This window comes from Lonchura striata, chromosome 5 (genome assembly GCF_046129695.1).
Source record: "Lonchura striata isolate bLonStr1 chromosome 5, bLonStr1.mat, whole genome shotgun sequence".
Taxonomy (NCBI): Eukaryota; Metazoa; Chordata; class Aves; order Passeriformes; family Estrildidae; genus Lonchura; species Lonchura striata.
In genome coordinates, this window is record NC_134607.1 from 20,726,753 (window position 1) to 20,747,223 (window position 20,471).

The 20,471-nt window shown below is 37.6% G+C and overlaps 1 protein-coding gene across 3 annotated transcripts in view; it reads left to right on the forward strand.

The window, feature by feature from the left end:
* Positions 1-20,471, forward strand: part of POLR3B (RNA polymerase III subunit B) — a 71,620-nt gene that overhangs the window by 13,779 nt on the left and 37,370 nt on the right. For all 3 annotated transcript variants that reach the window (XM_077783375.1, XM_021535985.2, XM_021535973.3), the window contains exons 10-18: positions 3,553-3,675; positions 5,194-5,310; positions 5,815-5,949; positions 10,942-11,103; positions 14,307-14,507; positions 15,559-15,721; positions 17,658-17,811; positions 19,020-19,094; positions 19,843-19,941. In XM_077783375.1, coding sequence (XP_077639501.1) covers positions 3,553-3,675; positions 5,194-5,310; positions 5,815-5,949; positions 10,942-11,103; positions 14,307-14,507; positions 15,559-15,721; positions 17,658-17,811; positions 19,020-19,094; positions 19,843-19,941 — 1,229 coding nt within the window. The remainder of the gene's footprint in view (positions 1-3,552; positions 3,676-5,193; positions 5,311-5,814; positions 5,950-10,941; positions 11,104-14,306; positions 14,508-15,558; positions 15,722-17,657; positions 17,812-19,019; positions 19,095-19,842; positions 19,942-20,471) is intronic.

Consider the following 20,471-nt stretch of genomic DNA (forward strand, 5'->3'; position numbering starts at 1 on the left):
GAAAGTCATTGGAGTTGGAGGTAAGATGATGCTGCTGCTTTTGCAGGAAGTTCCCTACATTGGAGGGAGTTAGAGCTGCTCAAAGGAAAGGGCTATTTCTCTTTAGAGTTCGTGACCTCAGTTTGGTAGGTTTGAGTGATCCCTGGGAGCTGAAGTAAGTGAAGGTTGCAGTCTGCATCAAAACTACTTAGGGAAGGCATAGGATTATAAATAACCTACAGGGACTTAAAAGTTTAATTTTATGACCTGAATCACTAGATGACATATCTTTAGTTTATGTGGGAGCTCTAAGAAACCACTCTTAAGACCTGAGGCAAAAGATTTGAACAGCAAGTTGAGTTTCATTTTTACAAACCTGCTTTAGCCTTGGAGGTGCAGCTCTAGGTGAACAGCGGGGTGGTGGTCTGACTGGATCTGCAGGATTATGGGTTCCTATGGCTGTTGTTTCATAGCTCGTATCTTTTGAATTATGAAAGCTCCATACCAATTCTGTCTGTGATGTCAACCTTGAACTTCCCTGACATCTTTTTAATCCAGTCATCTGCCCGTCTCCATGCTGTAATTTAGCCTGATGGAGTGCAGAACTACATTCTAGGGAAGTGCCATGGAAACGCCTAGACATCATCATTAAGACATGAGCCAGGGGAGGAAGAGCTGGGCTCACGCTCTCATCTGTACATGCGTGTGTGCACACACAAAGGTGGACACACACACATTTGGGCAGAGGGAAGCTCCCCAGACTTAGGAGGGGGTTGACTCCACTTGGATCACTTTCTCCTGCTTGAACTCAGGATGATCTAAGTATTCTGAATGCTTGCTTTGCCTTGTATGTTTTATGTTCGTTGACTGCTAGCCTTCAGCTGTGGTCTTCAGCAGCCTGCTCTTCTCTCCTTCCTCATCCTTTCACTGCCACTGTTAAAGCATGCTTTTACAATGTCTCCTTCCCCCCTCCCCCATAAAATTACCCCTTTGTGACATTGCCTTCCAATCATAAAGAAACAAGACGTCTTGTCTACTGCTTTGCTTTTATGTTAATTCCCTTTCCCTCAGCTTTGTCCTAGGACCACGAGTGTTTTAAGTGTAGGGCTTGTTCCTATATTGGATGTACTCTGTGTTTCTGTAACACAAGTGACAACCAGGGAATATTTTGTTGCTGTCCTAATGATGCTACAGGCTAATTATGGAGTACTTCTCTTGTGTTGGTTTGGTTTTTTAGTTGTTTATTTGGTTTTTCTTGGAAAGGTCAAATTTACTGAAAACCAAAGCGTTAAGATTACAAATCTGTTTGATGGCAGCATGGGCCTGCTCCTTGTCCTTTCAGTGTTGCATGTGGGTGGTTTTGTGTATGCAACTCTGCTCAGGACTGTTGAGACTGTAAAGTAGACTAAATGGGTTTACTTTTAGACTGTTGTATTAGCACATCTTTTTCAGTAGTTTCCCTGAGTTTTAGTCATTACTCATAAATTAATTTCCTTCAATTTACACATTTTTAACAATACAACGTATGTTGTTTGGTGACAGATCCTAGCTTTTCCCACTCAGAAATTTAGAATTCTCAGGTGATTTTGCTGCTACAGACTCTGGCTAGAAAATCTACACAGGCATAAAGATCTATCTTACTCTCATCCTTTTGATGTAACGCTTGATCAGAGAATTCATCAAGGCAGAAGAAATCATCAACCCTCCTTAATTTATTATGGCTTTCAGTTTTTAATGGATGAAAAAACATAATAAAAATTTAGATTGACTTTTTTCCCCTCCATTTTTTATATGACACTTAAGGTTTGGTTAATCTAGAATTAACCTGTTGAACAGAAATAGGGTGATATCAGCTTGCAGTTGATGTACTTTAGATAAATGTATTTGTATTATATGTGCCTAGAATGGCACAAAAATTTTGTTCTTCTAAAAGCTTTTAGACTAAGTGCAGTAATTGTATGAATCTAGTTGTTGTTCCTGAAGTAGTTTGCTGGTCAGCTATTAAATCCTAGACACATGGAAACTTACTGTTGTGAAGCTTTCAAGCTTTTGTAGACTTATCTTTTGAGTCTGGTTTTCAGGTCAGAAGGGAATTTTGTTAACTTCTCTGCTGAGATGTTTTAACTACTGTGTGACCTTATTTAAAAGGGTGAGCAAGTGTAATAGTATTTGAAAACCAGAGAGCTCAACCACAATAATATCACATTGCCAACTTTTGGTTCTGAAAATAGGCTTGAGATCAGAGGGGTGACTACTTAGTGGGATCACACTATGATGAAACACTCATATCATACCTGGTGAAGTAACTGTATCTTGAGCTGGCTCTCAAGTCTGTCTGAGATTGTGGAATTGTGATCTGGGCTTTGCATTAAAAGAGGAGAGTCCTCGCAGTGTTTTGGGTGTGTGATATTTCTGCAGTTCTTTAAATTTCTTATAAACCACAGGGTGAAAAAGCAGTGTGTGAATATAAAGGAACTTCAGCCACCTCTTTGTTCAAGAAGAAGGAAATGAAAGAAAAAAAGAAGCTGAATATTTTACAATTAGAGCAACAGTTTTGCGAGGGAATGGCATTAGCTAGGTGTTAAGCAAAGTGACACTCCATGAAGGCAATAAGAAGGGAAGGTATTTCTGCATTTTTGAGTAAAATGTGACTTTTTGGGGTACTGCCAGTTTTTAATGAGAACCAGAATACTAGAGTCTACATAGGCCATTATTTACAATGGTCTTTGTGGCAGGCACTTTGGAGAATAATGTGAATGCAAACGTAACTTCCTCACAAAGTTCTGAGAAACATATTATAACTCAGCCAGAAGAGGTTTAGTGAGATTATTCCATTTCTTGATATGGCTGAGCTCCAGGCAAATGTGTGAAGGGGGGAGCTTTAGCACCATCTGGAATCCACAAAAGCCTTCACTGCTGGCTGCCACCTTGAAACACTTATAGATAGAGAGATTTTTCTAAACCTGTTAAGCGCTTTCTTAGTTTATTAAGCTTTTTCCGTGGTATAAAGTCTAACAAGGTGTCCATGGATCAGTGAAATAATAGAATGTCTTTCAAGTGGAATTGTGTAGTGAAGTCATCTTCTAAATGCAGAGAGTTGCAAAGGGGGAAAATTGTAAACATTTCTCAAATATTATGAGCTACATCACAGTCAGCGGAGTTTGCAAAATTGCCTGTGGTAAGAGACTGTGAGTAATCCTTTAAGAAATTTCACCTTCCTTCCTTGTAGATTGTGACTTGGCTTTCATTGTTAAACACTTTGCTTTGTTTTTATTCAGTATTTTTTTTCTTAAGAAAAAACCCACAGAATTTAACTCCTGTCAGTGAAGAAAAGAGAAAAACCCAAATAGGCTCTCCAAAAAGTGTGTGTGTTCCTGCTGCTTATCAAGATTTCCATTTAACGTTCTTCCATAGTTGGAATATGTGCTGCCAGTGCCAGATGGCACAGTTTCTTAGAGAAGAACTAGCTCTTGCTTAGTAGTAATGCAGACAAACAATACCAAATTAGCATAAGCAAATGTCAGTGAGTTAACATAAAGCCTGTGTTATTTCTGTCTTTTCTTCTTTTCCTAGGCCATGGGTGTTGAGAGTGACCAGGAGATTGTACAGATGATTGGCACAGAGGAACATGTGATGGCTGCATTTGCTCCTAGCCTGGAAGAATGCCAAAAAGCTCAGATTTTTACACAGATGCAGGTGTGTCTTTTCACATGGCTAGAGACCATAAAAATCAAGACAGGGGGTATTGACCACTCTGCTGTGTCAGCAAAGGACATAGACTTTGTGTTATAAGGTTTGTTTTGGGGGTTTATTTCAAGCTGAGGCTTTTTAAAGGATCTGGACTTGTCAAATGTGAGACTTGGCTCTCATAACCTAACTGGAGAAGAAAAAAAAATCAAAGTCAAGAAATGCTTTGTTTTCATAAGCCCAGGGCTGTGTTTTAATGGCATAACCCTGTATATAACAAGTAGCAATGTCCATAAAATTAGGGGGGTTTGTTGCAGAATTTTTCTTGAAAAGGACTTGCATGTCCCATTTTGCTGAAGCCCTGTTGATGTTTCATCATGAGTAGATGTTTCATTTAATGTTTCATTTCATCATGAGTAGATGTTCTTCTATTTTAGTCTCCTGTAGGAAGCCTACAGTAGCAGCTACCCTCTGTCCTGCTAAAGACACAGCAGAATTCTCTTAGCTCAAGTACTTTTTTTAGTTAGCCAGAGCATGGGCCATTTTGCTGGGAGTAAATGGGTATATATTAATCTGCTAAAATAAGCTTTTGGAGTTTAATCTTATTTCTGCTATTTCATTGTAAACTTTGCCAGATCATTCCGTGTGTGATGTTTAGTGTTTTAAAGTGAACATATTTCTGGTTTTCATCTTTGGGTGCTTTTGAGGGTTCCAGTTAGCTTAAAGAGCTCCTAATTCAGAGTCAGACGAATGAGATGGAGCAACACAGAGGAATGTGAAGTATTCACAAAGTTAGAAAAACAGAACTAGAGAAATTATTCTGTGCAAGAAATGTCAAATGAAGTTAATAGAGAGATAGCTCTTTGTGTAAGAGTGTAACAGATGGAAAAGGATAATCTGTCATTTAGTGGAGAGGGTGATTCTTTCACATAGCTTCATGGCTTCCAGGCAGGAACTTCCTGTGTGGGCTTGGATAGCTTCTTGCCTCATCTCACTAGGAATTCTGCAGATTGATTGACAGTTGGTAGGAGAATAAGAATCCACTGCAAGGCACTCCGGGAGACAGATTTGGATGCCACACAGTAGCTTTTGGGGATATTAAACAGGGAATGCTGCCTTATGATTTAATATCTGAATGAAATTTAGCAAATACACAAAAGAACTGAAGGTGAAAAGTCTAATTAAATAAACTAGATATTTTTTGAATTTATAGAATCCTTTTTTCCGTATCTCTGCTATATCCTTTCTTGTAGTATCATAGTAATCATGAATTTCCACCACTTTCCATTCCAAATGTTATCAACCTGTGACAAACACATCGTATACATAGTCAATTGTGTAAATTTTCAGGAATTTTTTTCTTCATATCACTTACATCTTTGTTATTTTGCAATTTGTTTGATAAGTGTATCATCTATTGGTGGTGAGATTTCACTGGTTGAGGAATGCACACATAACTCCACATGGGTGTGTATTTATATAGGTTACAATTCTGATATTAACTCAGGTTAATTCCCCCCTTCACAGGCATTGAAGTACATTGGAAACAAAGTACGAAGGCAAAGGATGTGGGGAGGCCCAAAGAAAACAAAGATGGAAGAAGCCCGAGAGCTGTTGGCATCAACCATTCTGACCCATGTGCTTGTATGTAACATTCTGTTTTTTTTTTTAAACAGGAGTAAGCTTGTATGGTTATTTATGGTGCGAGCTTTGTTGGCAGGGAAAAATGTCTTTGATGGCTTTGTAGCTGAGATAAAGTAAGTCATCCTCAAAATAAAGGGGAAGATTTGGATTGAGTCAAAAGAAATCATTGTGAAATGCTGTACCGTTGAACTAATCTAACTATGCACTTTTTTGTATGTAGCCAGACAGTATCAGGTGTGAATTCAGGACTTTCATCTCATGACCTATACCTTTATTCTGACTTACTTTCATTTGCTATCTGTTTCTAAATCACTAACGTTTATTTTTTGCATTTTTAAAGAAAATAAAGCACTGAAATACTTTTTGTAACTCAGTCAGCCCAGATTACCAGAGATTTAAATGGATGCATTTGTCTGAATAAGAACTAAAGGGCTGATCCTGAAACGTTGGTATGTTTTTGTTTTGTTTAGTTTTTTTTTGGTTTTTTTGTTTGTTTGTTTACAGGTGAAGGAATTCAATTTTCGTGCCAAGTGCATATACACAGCAGTGATGGTACGCAGAGTAATTTTGGCTCAAGGAGAAAATAAAGTAGATGACAGAGACTATTATGGAAATAAACGTTTGGAGCTGGCAGGGCAGGTGAGTTTTTACTTCAGAGCCAAGTTTTTTAAGGGTTTTGTTACTGCCTCCTCTTAAAAGATGCATTATAAGGAATAAAGAGTATCCCTGTCTTCTCAATTGAAGTGTTTTCCCTCTCATTTTATTTTTGCTGGCATTTCTGTGTTGACTCATAGATCTGCTTCCATGATTGAGATTAATATATCTTCACTTCTGTATTGCCTCTTAATACCGGATGAAATGACAGAGGAGTACAAGTACAGCATCAGTCCTAGGTGTGGCATAACAGCGCTAGTGTTGAGAAGGCAGCAGTAAAACCCACCCCCCAGTGTTGCCCTCCAAGCAGCTGGGTAAGGAAATAAACTGGGACAAAGGAGGTGCCTGCTTGTCATGTCCACACTGTCCCACTGTGGAGAACCCAGCTTATGTACCAACGCACAGAACAGACACTCAAGCCTCCTGTAATTTGGTGCCCATAAGATTGCTCATTTGTTGTCAGCTGCCTCTCCGGCCTTTAGGGTAGCATGAATTAACAAAGTGAGTGGTTCAAAGTTAACTTTAGCAGCTAAGGTGGATTTTGTGGGGTTCTCTGCTTGCAGAATTTTGGCACTGGAGGCAGAAGCAGTATCAAAGGGCTGTAAAGGAGAGAATGGTTCGAGGTGTCTGGCATGGTTGTTTTGTAGAGAGGGTGGCAGTTCACAGCTGTTGGCCAAACTGCATTCTGCTAATGCTGGAAGAATTTACCTGTCAGGTGAAGGAACTGCTTAGCTAATATGGCATGGATTTTTCCTTGCCATGTGTGCTTATTTGGTTAAACAGTTTATATTAGGATTGGATTTCTTTGCTGTGCTAAGTACTAATGCAAATTGGAGTTTTAGTAGTTGGTATCACCCATGGTTATTGATCATGCATCAGAAATTCAGACAAGTACACAAAATGCACTGGGCTGCAGAAGCTGCATCTCTGCCACCCATGGCATTTGTATTGGGATTTCTGTTTCTGCACACATAACAATATTTGTTCCTTTTTGTTCCTATCCAGTGGAAATTCTAATTTTATTACACTTTTTAAGATGTCTGCTTGCATATTGTATCATACTCCTCCTTCCACCTTGCCCTACTGTCTATGCCCACATGTGAACACACACAGTGAACACACACACAGAGTGCAATTATTTCAGAGTAAAAACCACATGCTTTGCTTCCTAGTTTTCTGAAGAAACTAAGATGTCACTCTCAAACACATTCAAAGCACAAAGGCAATGAAAAAAACTTCTTAACTTGTTAGGATAAGGAAATTCTTTCTTCAAATTAATGTCTTCACTGCTCATCAAATTTTTGCACTGGTGCTGAGGCAGAATATGTTTCTCAAGTGGAAGGAGTAGTAAATGGACATTAGTGCAACATTCCAATGGGATAAATATTTTTAGCTGTGGTGGGTTCCTTGGGTTTCTGCTATAACATTGCTGTAGTTCAGTATGATTGTAATCAGTAAATTAGTTGTTGCTTTGTCATCAGATGGTTCTTATTTAATTGGATTGAAGGAGTAGTTTGTTTTTTCCTAATACTTGTAGAAGCAGAAAGTAGAGCAGGTAAAGAATTTTCTACAAGCTGTACAAAAAAGGCCTCTGCTCACACAGATCCTAACAACCAAAGTTGTTTTAAATTATGTGGGAAAATGTTTTAAATGTAGAGGATCATCACTACAAAGCCACTGCATATTTTTCCTACATCAAGGACAACTGTGCATGGGGGTTTTAACACATTTTAGTTTTAACTACTAAGAGTAGTTCTTTCTCTCTTATGATATTTTAAATGCTCATTTCAAGCTGAATGGTTGAATTCCCCTCTGTTTTTTTTTTTTTGGTGGAATAACAATTTTGTTGGATTGCAGACTAAATAGTGTAGAGTTTTGCCAGATTCTAGATGTTTGTGTTTAGCTGAAGTTTGTGTGGATAAAATAGTTGTTGGTGGTTTGTTTGGTTTTTGTTTGTTTGTTTTTTAATGCCAGCATGTTCCTGGAATAAAAATCCTGTTGATTTAAAATCTGAATAAATTAAAAAAAAAAAAAAAGATTCCCATGTGAGGAGAAAAACACAGCAGTCTAAACAGTGTAAAGACATAAATGGCATTGTGTTTATAAAAATGTGTGAAAACAATAGCTGCTAATTTCACACCCCACGGGACAAGAGAGTACGAAATGTGCTTTAGCTTTAGATAACAGAGTTGTATCCACTAGCCAAGCTGGTTTACAGAGCTTTCTCTTAGTCTGTCTGCCACTAGAGGCTCGGTAGGCCAGGTGCCAGCTGAGGTGTTAGCAAAACCTACCGATTTCAGGCTTAATCTTTTCACCTACCTTTTCTCTTCCCTTAATGTGTTCATTATTTGCTAAGCATTACTCTGTTCTTTGTCCTCATTTTTTTTGTTTCTAATGCAGCTTGCTTTGTATGGGTGAGATATGGAACAGCACCAAAATCCGGCACCCTGGAAAGCAAGGGATTTCTACCCTGTGACAAAAGAATACCGCCTTGACTTCAGAGATTGCCTAATCCCAGCTGTTCTGATAATATAATTAAGGCTGCCTAATGTCTTTAATTTTGCAACCAGTTTGTGTGAAAGGGAGAATTTGGCACTCTAAAGGCTTAAACACTAAATAGCAATCTCAAGGCGCCTAATTAGAATTCTCTGACATTAAGCTAATTGCTGAAACTGTATTTCAGCAGCTTAACTTCTTTATTAATTTTTCTTAGGATTTTCAATGAAAATCAATTGGTGAGCTGTCAGTATTTTTTTTTCCTTACATAAAATTTGCTCTTTAGTGCTCCTCTCTGAAGAAGGCTGCAAGGCCCTGGACTAACTTCGAAATCCATTGAATATTATCAGTGGCATTCCATCCTTTTTCTTTAATCTCTTGCTCTTGACCTAAATAATGTGGTTATTGTGAAATTCTTCTTTGCCAGATAGTCAGAGCTCTTAGAGAGTCTGTGAGTGAAATTAGCAAAGTATGAGGCTTTCCAGACTGGCAAGTAGTAACAAGTTGGTGTACTTGGGGTGTAACTGATTTTATTAGAGAAGAGGAAGAGTGGTGTGGCTTTATAGTGCCCATGACATAAGGAGTGATGAGATTCTTGCAGTTTTATGACCAAGAAATCAAATATGAAAATATGTTCTGAGTAATTATTTTAAGTGCTGCTCAAACCTGCTGAGATCAAATGTTTACTGTAGTTAATTTCAAAAGAGTTTATTTCTTATGTAACAAAACTATCAGCCATCTTATAATGACACATTTCCCCCTCTTACTTTTTTCCTGCTTCTGAAACTTTTCCTGTGTAATCTTATTTCTGGGGACTCCAGTGTGTTTTCCTTCCTAATACAATGCCTCATAAAAGTTGTTTTTATTTCTGGTGAAAATCTAATTTAAATTAACTGTGATGTTGCAGGTGAGTTGCAGGTGACTGGATTTCTTGTGACAGTGGTTAGGGAGTATCATTTTGAACTGCTAATGGTATTACAAACGTCAGAAAGAAAGAGGCTCTGCAGCACCTTCCTCTCATTCCAATGTTGGGTCTATAAAACCTGTCTGTCCAGAGTGGCAATGGGATTTCACTTCTGTCAAGGGTTAGTATGCAGTGTGTGTTGTCACCAGCTTTACAGTGTCATTTGAAAATTGATTTGGTCAGCCCAGCTGGAGCATGTCGTAGGGGAAAGGAAATGAAAGCTAGTAGCCCATCCTAGGGAGAGAGAAATGAGTGTGGTTTAGTTTCTTGTTTCCAGAAGTTAAGGAGAAGTGGGGACTATGTTTCATGGAGACAGTTAAAATACAGTTTAATTCTGCATACACAAAAATTGCATGGTACAAATTACTCCAGAATGTCTTAGCTTGTGACGGATTAACACATAGCTTGTTCTACACCAGGTGCTTTATACGTTGGGAACTACCATTTCTGGCACTGATAGCAGCTGCATTTTTGTTCTTCTGACATTTGGAGCTGTCGTAGACTCAAGTCCCAGGACAGGAGTGCCGGGCTTTAGAGTTTACACTGCTTGCTTGCAAAGCTAATTGTTTTGAGCACTTAAAATGTCTAATGAGGTGCAGATTTAAATGTTTTGGAAAACTATTGCTGTTGCAAGGAGAGGCTGAACAAACTGCAGGAACAAAACAGATTGGAGTCAGATTACAGCTTTGGTAGCCTTTTCTTTTTATGGCTATTTTAAGAAGCAATTAATATACAGGAAATAATTGTGTTAAAATGCAACACTATTGAGTGGTTCTGTTGCTGGGTTCATTTTGGATTGATTGTTTGGATTTTTTTCCTTATTCAGCTGAGATAAGTAGCTTTATTGCCTAAACTGTAGACTTTCTGGGTTGTTGGCTTGTGTTTTTTAAGGGAGACCTGTGAAGAGTATTGCACTTTCCAGATAGTAGCAGTTCTAGAAAGCAGTGACAGATTTTAACATCCACAGGTGAACTCTCTGTGGGAGTAATTAGTTTTCCACAGATTGTGATTGGCAGAAAGTATCAGGATAAAAAAAGTGTGTATGAGTAAGGAGGCTGTCTATGAAACCTGAGATATGTATTAGGGTGAAAACCAGTCTTGCCTCCAAATCTTGTGTGTAATGCAGTGTTGTACAGTTAGGGTATTAAATCTTCAGAAGAGTTTGTAACTTTAGGGAGGAGGAAGTAAATCAGCTGGATTGTAATGTAATAGATCGGGAAAATAGTTGGATAGCATGGAGAAGTATGGCTGTGCTAAAATATTGTAAAGGAAAGATTAAAGCAAAAAAGGGAATAAGTGCATAAACTGAGACCATTCTACTTAGTTTCTATTACAAGTTCTCTAATAATGTAACAAGGCAAAAGACTTATGATAAAATTATCATTTGTGAAACAGAAAATTGATATTTTAACTGAGAAGTAGCAAGGTAGAAATGTTGAACACGTGACTCCCCTCTCTTTCCCATTTCCTAGACTTGAAGAAGTATAATTTTTCCCTTTATCATTTTGTATTTCCAGCTTCTTTCTCTTCTGTTTGAAGATTTGTTCAAAAAATTTAACTCTGAGCTGAAGAAGATTGCTGACCAGGTGATCCCCAAGCAGCGTGCAGCTCAGTTTGATGTCGTGAAGCACATGCGGCAGGACCAGATCACCAACGGCATGGTCAATGCCATCTCCACAGTGAGTATTCCTGTTCTCATTCTAGCATACAGAGCCTTTCCACCATAGTGAATGATGGAAATGTGTACATTTATTTTTGGTGAATCTTCTGGTTTTGGTCTGAAAAGCAGATCTATTTCATGTTTTTTATAGATTAAAATTGCAAAACTCTGTCACGGACAGGGCATTTGGAATTCATGTAAGAATCAATAATCATTCAGCATCTTTTATTTCAAACTGATGTTTTAGTTTTTGAGAAGGAATGGTAGAAACAGACAAAGTTAAAATAGAGATCATGGTTGTATTTATCCACCTAACTGTCTTCTAGGTTTTACTTGACTCTGTGGTTTTTTATTATCTGGATTTAGCTGGGGTCAGGTTACATCATTTGTACAAAAGATTTTTGAAAAACAGCAGGAAAACATCATGAGCAGGAGGGAAAAAAATCCCCTCAACCTCCATTTTGAGCTCTTTGAGGGTAGTGCCTTTTTATTTTGAAGTTGCTGGAATGAACAAATTTGCAGCAGAGAAGTTGGTACTTCTCTGCTAATGGTAGTGATCTATGTAACAGGGAAATCTGCTGCATGCCATAATATTAAAAAAAACACTGATAATTACCCTTTAAATATTTGTCTTGGTTGGATTTTAGCCTGTTTCTGTCTTCTGCTGGAACAGATACATTCCTTCATGCCAGTGGACAAGATCAATAATAGCTACTAACTTTGTCTTTCACCTCAGATTTGCAAGAGCAATTTGTGAGATTGCTCCTGAAATCCAGCTAGTAGCATGTAAAAGACTGAAATGCATAATTTAAAAAAGAAATTAGGTTAGTCTTAAGTATTTTAGGAGCTGGTAAAAATTGTGGAACTTAATTTTTAGTCTTTGGTGCTCTTGAGAGGGCTTTTCTGCCTAGCGTGAAACTGAGGTTTTTCTTTGGTTCTTGTAAACAAATTAATTCCACATATTGCATCCAAAATGACCAACAGTCTGTAACTTACAAATCCCAGTGTTAAAGCTTATCACTGTTTAATTTTATGAGTGCCTCAAATGTAGTTAAATCTCCACAGTACACGAAACCAAAACGATTGACAGATTTGTTTCTCTAAATGCTAGTGCTTTCTTCTAGCTTGTGCCAGTTTTTCCATTTGGACTGACAGAGATAAATCTGCAAATATTCAGTCCATTTTCAGTAAAGTCTTCGTTCTTCCTCTGTCTTTAGACTTTTTTTTTTTACTGCCACATAAGCAGTTAAACACCATCTGCTCTTAAGCACTGAAAAATAATTTCTCAGGAACAATGCCCAGTGCACACCATTCAAGAGATTAAGCAAATACCATAACAATCATTCTTGGAAATGACAATCTCCAATCTCACCAGAATGCTTCAATGATAGTCTCAAAGAGCATGAAATAACTGAGCAGATTCATAATTACACCAGTAGAATGCAAAAGAATTCATAGCCCTACTGCCTCAGCCATACAGTGGTGCTCAGTGGTATTTGCTACAGGTCCTCTCCTTACCCTGGAAAACCCCAGAAGAGAAGGTTGGGCAAGCAGTAGTGCCACAAGCCTATGGACATTTCAGCATCAGAAGAATCACCTGATGTCACTGAGGGAGCAACTTCCCTTTCACAAGAGTTCTTAATAGGATAGTCTCAATGCAGGTGGTCTCACAACTGCCCTGGCGCCTTTTGATTTTCTTTTTTGTGGACAACTTTTGGAGGATCCAATCTGTCCCTTCCAAAGCACAGAGAATATTTTGTATGACTTCTTCAGGTAGCATTTTTACTTCCACTTTTTCTCAGTTTTTTTGATTTTAGACTTTTCTAGGCAGCAAAGGAGAAGCCATATACTTATTTAGCCTACAGATGCAATACTTTCTAGTGTGAAGAAAAACTACTGATTTATTGCTTTCTTCCACTTACACTCCCATAACTCCCAGTCTTTACAGAATGGTCAGTGAGTGAACCCTTCCCAAAGATGCTAAACAAATGAACAGGTTTCTTTTGACTGACTTGCCCTTGGGCATGATATCTTCCCACTTGCTATTACAAATTTGAGGCTATTTGATAGTCTCCACTGGAAGCAAATAACAAAACCATTCATATGGATGGTGTTTTCTTCCTGTGGATCACTGAATGGGATTGTGCTGTTAAAAGTAGAAATAAAAAAGCCAAGCAAATCACCCTCTAAAAGGGTTTTGGTGTAGTACAGCAAGTGAGCTTCAAATTATTTTTTATCAGTGAGCTTAGTTTGCCAAAAAGGGTTCAAGAATTAGCTGAAGGTAGTCCTTGGGAAAATGTTATCTTTGGACTGACCAGTAACGTGGTGCCTACAGTAAATAGTATTTCAGGGAGAAACTTGTTGTATCCACTGTCTCAGGTGCTGAGAACTGGATATGGAGTAAATGTCACGGAGGCAAAAATTGTAGCACCAAATTTCAGTATTGCGGTAGAGATTATTAAATCTGCTTGGCATGGACACATATTTGTGTCCAAGAACATGCTGTGAGTGCCTCTGTTCTCCTCAAAGTGAGAGTGCCTGTGACAGTCCTGAAACAGAAAACCTCTGAGATGTGCATGGATCTTGCATGTCATATTAGGTGTAAACCAAATGGAAGTTGGGAAGACCTACTCCTCCCACACACACACTCTTCTCTGGGAAGACACATCAGTGAGCTTTTTTCCTCTGGATTCCAGAAACAAAAGGCTTCAAAAAAGTACAGAGGGCTTTAATGTCAGACTTCTCCAGCATAAATGTCTGTGTTTCCTACAAAAGTAAAAAATCATGGAAAAGGCAAAACTGAAAGCTTGTGGGATCTATTGTAAAAGTGTTATATCACTCCAAAGACCTTTTTTTCTTTTTAAAATATTTTTAAAAATCTATAAAACAAAACCAAAATAATTTAATTTAGCTAAATTTGAGTATTGATTTACCTGTGAGGTAGAGATGAAAAAGACTATTTTTGTGATGGAATATGTAATAGCAAAAGTACCCTCTCATCTGAAAGAGCAGTCCTTTTGTTTCAACTTCTCTTTAATACTTAATACAGATATTCTGTAAGTAAGAATTTATAGGCACATAGGCAGTTAGAAACTTGGTTTATATAAATGGGCAACATTTGTTTTGCAAAGCTCCTCAGATATCGTTCTATCTAGATCTGGAAAAAGTCAAGGCAAGGATGAACTGCACAAATTCTTTTGAAACAATGATTTTATTCTGCAGGGAAATTGGTCTCTGAAGAGATTCAAGATGGACCGGCAAGGTGTGACACAAGTCTTGTCCCGCTTGTCTTACATATCTGCTCTGGGAATGATGACCAGGATCTCTTCTCAATTTGAAAAGACAAGGAAAGTCAGTGGTCCTCGATCGCTACAGCCATCTCAGTGGGGCATGCTCTGCCCTTCTGACACTCCTGAAGGAGAGGTGAGGAATTTCTATTTTGCTTTCTGTGTTTCTTGTCCTGACAAATGGAGGCAGTCTTTAATTTGAAGCAGATGGTCCTCCATCAGAGGAATAATTCTGAAGAGGAGGTTTCTGCAGAGATAAATTATCCTCAGTCTGGTAGCACAACTTGTGTGACTTCTTATATCCTACCTGTTTATGTCCTGGTTCTCCTTACTATATTGCCTTTTTTCTCCTGCATAGACTGTCTTGAAACAGTTCTGAACTCATTTGGCTATATGAAAATGACATGAACAGGTCCCATTTTTGCAGTGTAACTACTTGCCCTCTTTTGGTGAGAGCAGAGAGGAGTCCTAAACCCCTCTCCCGTTGTTCTGTAATAAACATTCTGTTTTGAAGTTGCAGCATCAAGCTACAATGTTTCTGGAAACATGTACCTGCATTTCTTTAGCCATCAGCTTGAGGAAGAAAAATATCTTTGTACATATTTCAGTCAAAGAATTGATTCTGACAGTCTTTTAGATTTGTTTGGCTTTCCTTTTCTTTTTTTTTTTTTTTTTTTTTCTGAATTGAAGATAACTCTGGGGCAAGGAACAATGAACTTTCTGGATAAGTCAATATGAACTAGTCTTACTAGGCAGCTGAAGTAAAGTTACACTGTGTAAGATACTTTTTCATTTAACAATATTAATATTTGTGCTAGAACATAAAGGATACATGTAAAATTCATAAATTGATTGATTTTGTGTTTCCATTATGTTGCTGAGCAGCTGGGGTTATAGTTGGTTGGTTAGGTACAGGGTTATACTTGGTTGGTTAACTTAAAATTTATTTCAGCGCCTATATTTTTTATTAGCTTGTAAATGCTAAAACACTACATTTCAGTGTGATATAGAATATTCTTTTTTTTCCCCCTCCAAAATTTCAGGGTAATTAGTTTGTTTAATTTCTTTCACTTTGTCATCTTTTTGTTCCTGTCAATCATAAATACAGTTTGGAGAGGAAAATATGATATTAACACATAGAAAGAGAAGGGATAAAATTAGTGGGTTTTGGTTTTGTTTTTTCCTAGGCCTGTGGTTTGGTTAAAAACCTTGCCCTCATGACTCACATTACTACGGATATGGAAGATGGCCCAATTATTAAATTAGCCAGTAATCTTGGAGTTGAAGATGTCAACTTGCTCTGTGGTGAAGAACTTTCATACCCAAATGTGTTCCTGGTTTTTCTTAATGGTATGTTACTTTTCAGCAGTCTTGACTCTGATTTGTTGCTGATGGAGAGTTAGGCTTCAGAAACCCTCCAGTAGTTCTTGGATCACAGTCAACAGCAGATGCTGCTTTCCACGTGCAAATAATTTCCTCTGTAAATATTTTGATAGGGTTGGGCAAAGTAGATGGGCCAGATGATGGCCCTTAGTTTCATGAAGTTGTTTCTTCAGAACTCTGACTGCAGATGTGTGTAGCTGGGAAACTGAAGCTTTCTCAAATTTCAGCCCTGTTTTTAAGCTCACTTGCATAAATAGGCACAAAAATATGTACATTCAACTAGAGGTTTGCGTTTAAGCTATTGGCCAAAGGAGGTGCCATTCATAAGATTCTTTTAAAAGAAAATAACTTCAATTTGTAATATGTAATACTGTAATAAATTTACAAATTCCTATACAGAAAGCATTTATTTTTCTGTTATCTTTATATGTTTTATATATATTTGTGCATTTTAAAGAGCCTTTAAAAACAGGAAGGAAACATCAGAATATTGTTTGTGAAGTTTAGCAATGCTATTCTCTTAACAAATACCTTTGAAGGGCCATCTTGCTTTGTGTGTGATGAGAAAAATTAGACCATGGAAACCAGGCCTGTCTTGTTAAAGGGATGATTTGGCACACGTGCTTTGCGTTTGCATGTTTATATTTCTTTAACAACTGATCTAGGTTTCTAAAACAACAGGTATCAGATTTCAAAATACTGACATTTTTGACTGTGATTTCAAAACAGCCTTTTGTCAGTAGCATCCACTTCCAGGGACTAATCTGTAATGTCTGTCACCATGAGTAAGTTTTCCATTTACCCTTGAATTAAGCAGCAGTTGTTCTTCAACCCTGCCTTTTCCTGGTAACATAAAAGCAACACTTGACTAAACTACATCTTTGCTCTGCTTTTCACTGGCAGTGTGTTAAAGATAAGGTTCAGTGAAACCACATGCACTCTCTTCTGTCTTATGGTCAAAAGGGGAGTGCAGAGGCAAAATATTCTTTCTTGACAAGCTCAGTTCAGAGTACAGAACAAGATAGTCTGTTCCCAAATGTAGATAAACTAGTACTAAGTGGGACAAGCCAAGTTACTGTTGAATCCACTAGTTTGTGGGTTAAATCCATAAAAAATTCAAACTTGTGGATAGCTGACTTGATTCTGATTTAAACTCATGACTTAAGAAGGCACATAGTCTGTTAAGTACAAATTCTTTAAAGCTGTAAAGACCCTTCTGTTGTCTTAAAACCTCCCTAAACTATCATCCTTTGTCTTCTCCTTTAAAGTTTTAAAAATGTGAGCATAGATGTTTATATATTAAAAAATATATTTTTAATATAAATTTTATATATTAAAATTTGGTCAGGTGACTCTTGAAATGAATTTTACTCCGTTTGTTTATCATGCATCAGAATATTAAAGTATGAGCTGAAGTGTCCTAAGATAGCTGAGTTGAGCTAAGTACCTAAAAGAGAAATTCTAATACTGTTGTGAGTGATCACTTACATTAAAATATCAGGTCTTTAAAATTTCTGACAAGGCAGCAGGGCTGTTCCTTGGTCTGTTCTTGGAAAACTTGAATCCATTTCAGTGCAGGTGAAATTGCAGACTTCAGAGTTGTTAACTTGTGCACCAACTGATGAACGGGCACCTGAGCAGAAACATACTTGAAGAAAGCTGGAAGAACCACACCATTTGGTTTCTTGGGCTCTTTGGAAGCATGCAGGTAGATGACTTGTGAAATCCTGATAATTTTGAATTGAGAGGAAAAAAGAGCTGGTTCTTATTCATGTTAGAGAAGAGAGATTTTACAACTCATTATTTACAAGAAGCAGGAAGTACTTCCACACATGCCACACATGATCAGAATTTGTAAATAGTTTTGGATGTGCAAAGGGGTATTTATTCTCTCTCTGACCAGGTAACATCCTTGGTGTCATACGTGATCACCAGAAATTAGTCAACACCTTTCGGATCTTGCGTCGAGCGGGTTATATCAACGAGTTTGTTTCCATCTCCACAAACCTGTCTGACAGATGTGTCTACATTTCCTCTGATGGAGGGAGATTGTGCAGGTAAACTTCTCATCAGTATTACCTCACTACTGAGCTGGCTATAAACTTCTATGCACTGGGCTAAGACTTTCATGGGAAGAGATTTAAGCAAATTCAGTAAGACTTGAGCATCTCTTTTCTCCTTAAATAGCCCTCAGTCAAAACAGGCAGAGGCTGGGAGAGGCAGAATGGGTTAATGAATATATCCCTGTTTTAGCATTGACTGGCTGTGTGCATATTCTGTGTTCACCAAAGCAGCAGTCACAAATACTGGTGGCATTCTGCTTTGTTCATTAATTGAATCTCAGAGCATGTTGAATGCAGTCTGAGGCATGTCCGAGGCTCTAAAATAGTAAATGCACAAACCATCAATTAATTGTACCTGGTCAAGAGATCCTGAGTAGGGCCATATTCAGTGGCAGAGAAATCACTTTTCCAGCCAGGGCTAATCTGTGTAGTTTGGGAGATGGCAGTAAAGCTTCCCATTTTTAAAATAAAAGCAAGAGAAATAATGTAGATTTGCAAGGCTTTACCAAGTTTGCTTTGAGGCACCCCTCACCCTGCAATTGTTCAGGTATCCTTATTAACCATTTAAAAGTGCTAATTAGTCTTCTAACAGTTATTTGGACTCCAGAGGGGACTCCACAAGTATCTTGTAGCTATTTGCTGCTCTTTATCAAAGCAACTTGTCCAAATAGCAACAGCCCTTGACGTTGCCTTCTTGCATGCCATCCTTTGTGTCAGTGTTTTTGTGTGGTAGGGAAGCCTTCAGAGATCCATGTGCTATTGAAATTTATGGATTCATCAGAGATCACCCACAGTAAATGTCTGTACTTTACAGCCTCTAGGCAATTGCAAAATGCAGCCCTGCATGTGGACACTTGAGCACAAACTGTTCACTTAGTGTTCTCTAAAATCCCTGCAATAACCACGGTACTAAATGCTGTTCTTAGCTTTTTAGTTAGAGAAAGCTCAAACCTTGTAAAGCCATCATCAAAATCTGTAGGTAAAACTTAAAAAATTTTAGTTGAATGATTTAAAGGAGAAAAAATGGCTTTCACCTCAAAATTTAAGTCTTGCTTTTTCTGATACACATTTTAAGTTGTATCAAGCTAAGGTCTGAATAGTTATTGATTTTATTTATGTGGTTATCAGTTAAAGGCTGATAAATTTTAAGAACAGTACTGCCTAAGTATTTGCTATAATTTTTTTTTTTTTTTAAATTTCAGGCCTTACATAATTGTCAAGAAGCAAAAACCTGCAGTCACAAACAAGCATATGGAAGAACTGGCTCAGGGCTACAGGTACACCATTCATTACATCTTCACTAAGTAAATACTGTGTGGAGATAGTTCAGTCAGTCAATATTTCACAGTCTTGGGGTTAACTAATTAGAGAAGTCTGCTCTCCTATTTAAATTCATAATCTTTGTACTGGAGATTTTCTGTTTAAAGTCAAAGACAGGCTGTTGTTCTTACTTTGTTACTGCTGTGAGATTTGGGGAGTATACAGAATAAAAACATCTCACAGCCTCATCTTTCTGCAAGTGGAAGGTTTGAGGCAGTATCATCCTCCTGACTGAAAAATCAAACACCTCACAGGAGTATCAACCACCCTAAACTGGGCATATTCAGAGTTTTTGAAAGTCCTTGCAGATTCTTAGTTAATGTATTTTTTAAAAAACCTACACTAACACAAAAACATTTAAATTCAGCGCTAATTAAATTTCACAAAACTATCATAAAAACATGTGTGATTATTATTATATTTGCCTACATTTACAGTGATGATGAGTACATATGGGAAGATTTTATTTAGGTGTTCAAGTAAGTAACATTCATCTGTCAGACTGTGAAGCAATGAATGGGCAACAGGATTAATTAAAAAAACCACATTTTTCTTCAATATGTAATATGCACAGAACTTTACATGTAGAAGAATTTATCTGGTTTAGCTTTACACGTTGCATTCCTTTAATATATGTACCAAGTATTTCATATTTGCAGAAATATAAGGTCAGTACTTTCAGTGTAATTTTTAATTTATCTATAGGAATTTTGAAGACTTCTTGCATGAAGGCCTTGTCGAATATTTGGATGTGAATGAAGAAAATGACTGTAACATTGCCCTGTATGAAAATACAATCAATAAGTAAGTATGCATTCAGTAACTAGTACAGGAAAAACTTTCATAGGTTAACTCTCTGAAATGCAAACATATAAATAATGTTACTGTTTTCACATGTACACATTGCTCCCTTGCTAATGGTTGAAACTACTCCAGATGAAAGCTAAAGATAGAAATCTGTCTGCACACATCCTAAGTTATCCATGGGAAGTTACTAAAAATGGTTCAGATTTTGGGAGAGTTGTTTTCTGCTACTAACTCTCAAAAATATTAAATACTTAAGGGTATATCCTTTCTTTCTCTGGATGTGGCTCTTTTCTTTGTTCTGATCATTGGGCTGCTCATCATAAATAATCTTATCCAATAGGTATCCAGAAGGCAAATGGTTCCACATGTTATTTGATTATCTTAGCATATCGTGATTGTTTGGAAATTTCTTTTCTGGCTATAAAGGAACCCTAGACATCCACCTTACAGTAAGTGGAGTGCTGGAAGGAGACCTTCCCTTTGACTTTTGGATGTATAATTGGCCCCAATAAAAATGTCAGCATCAT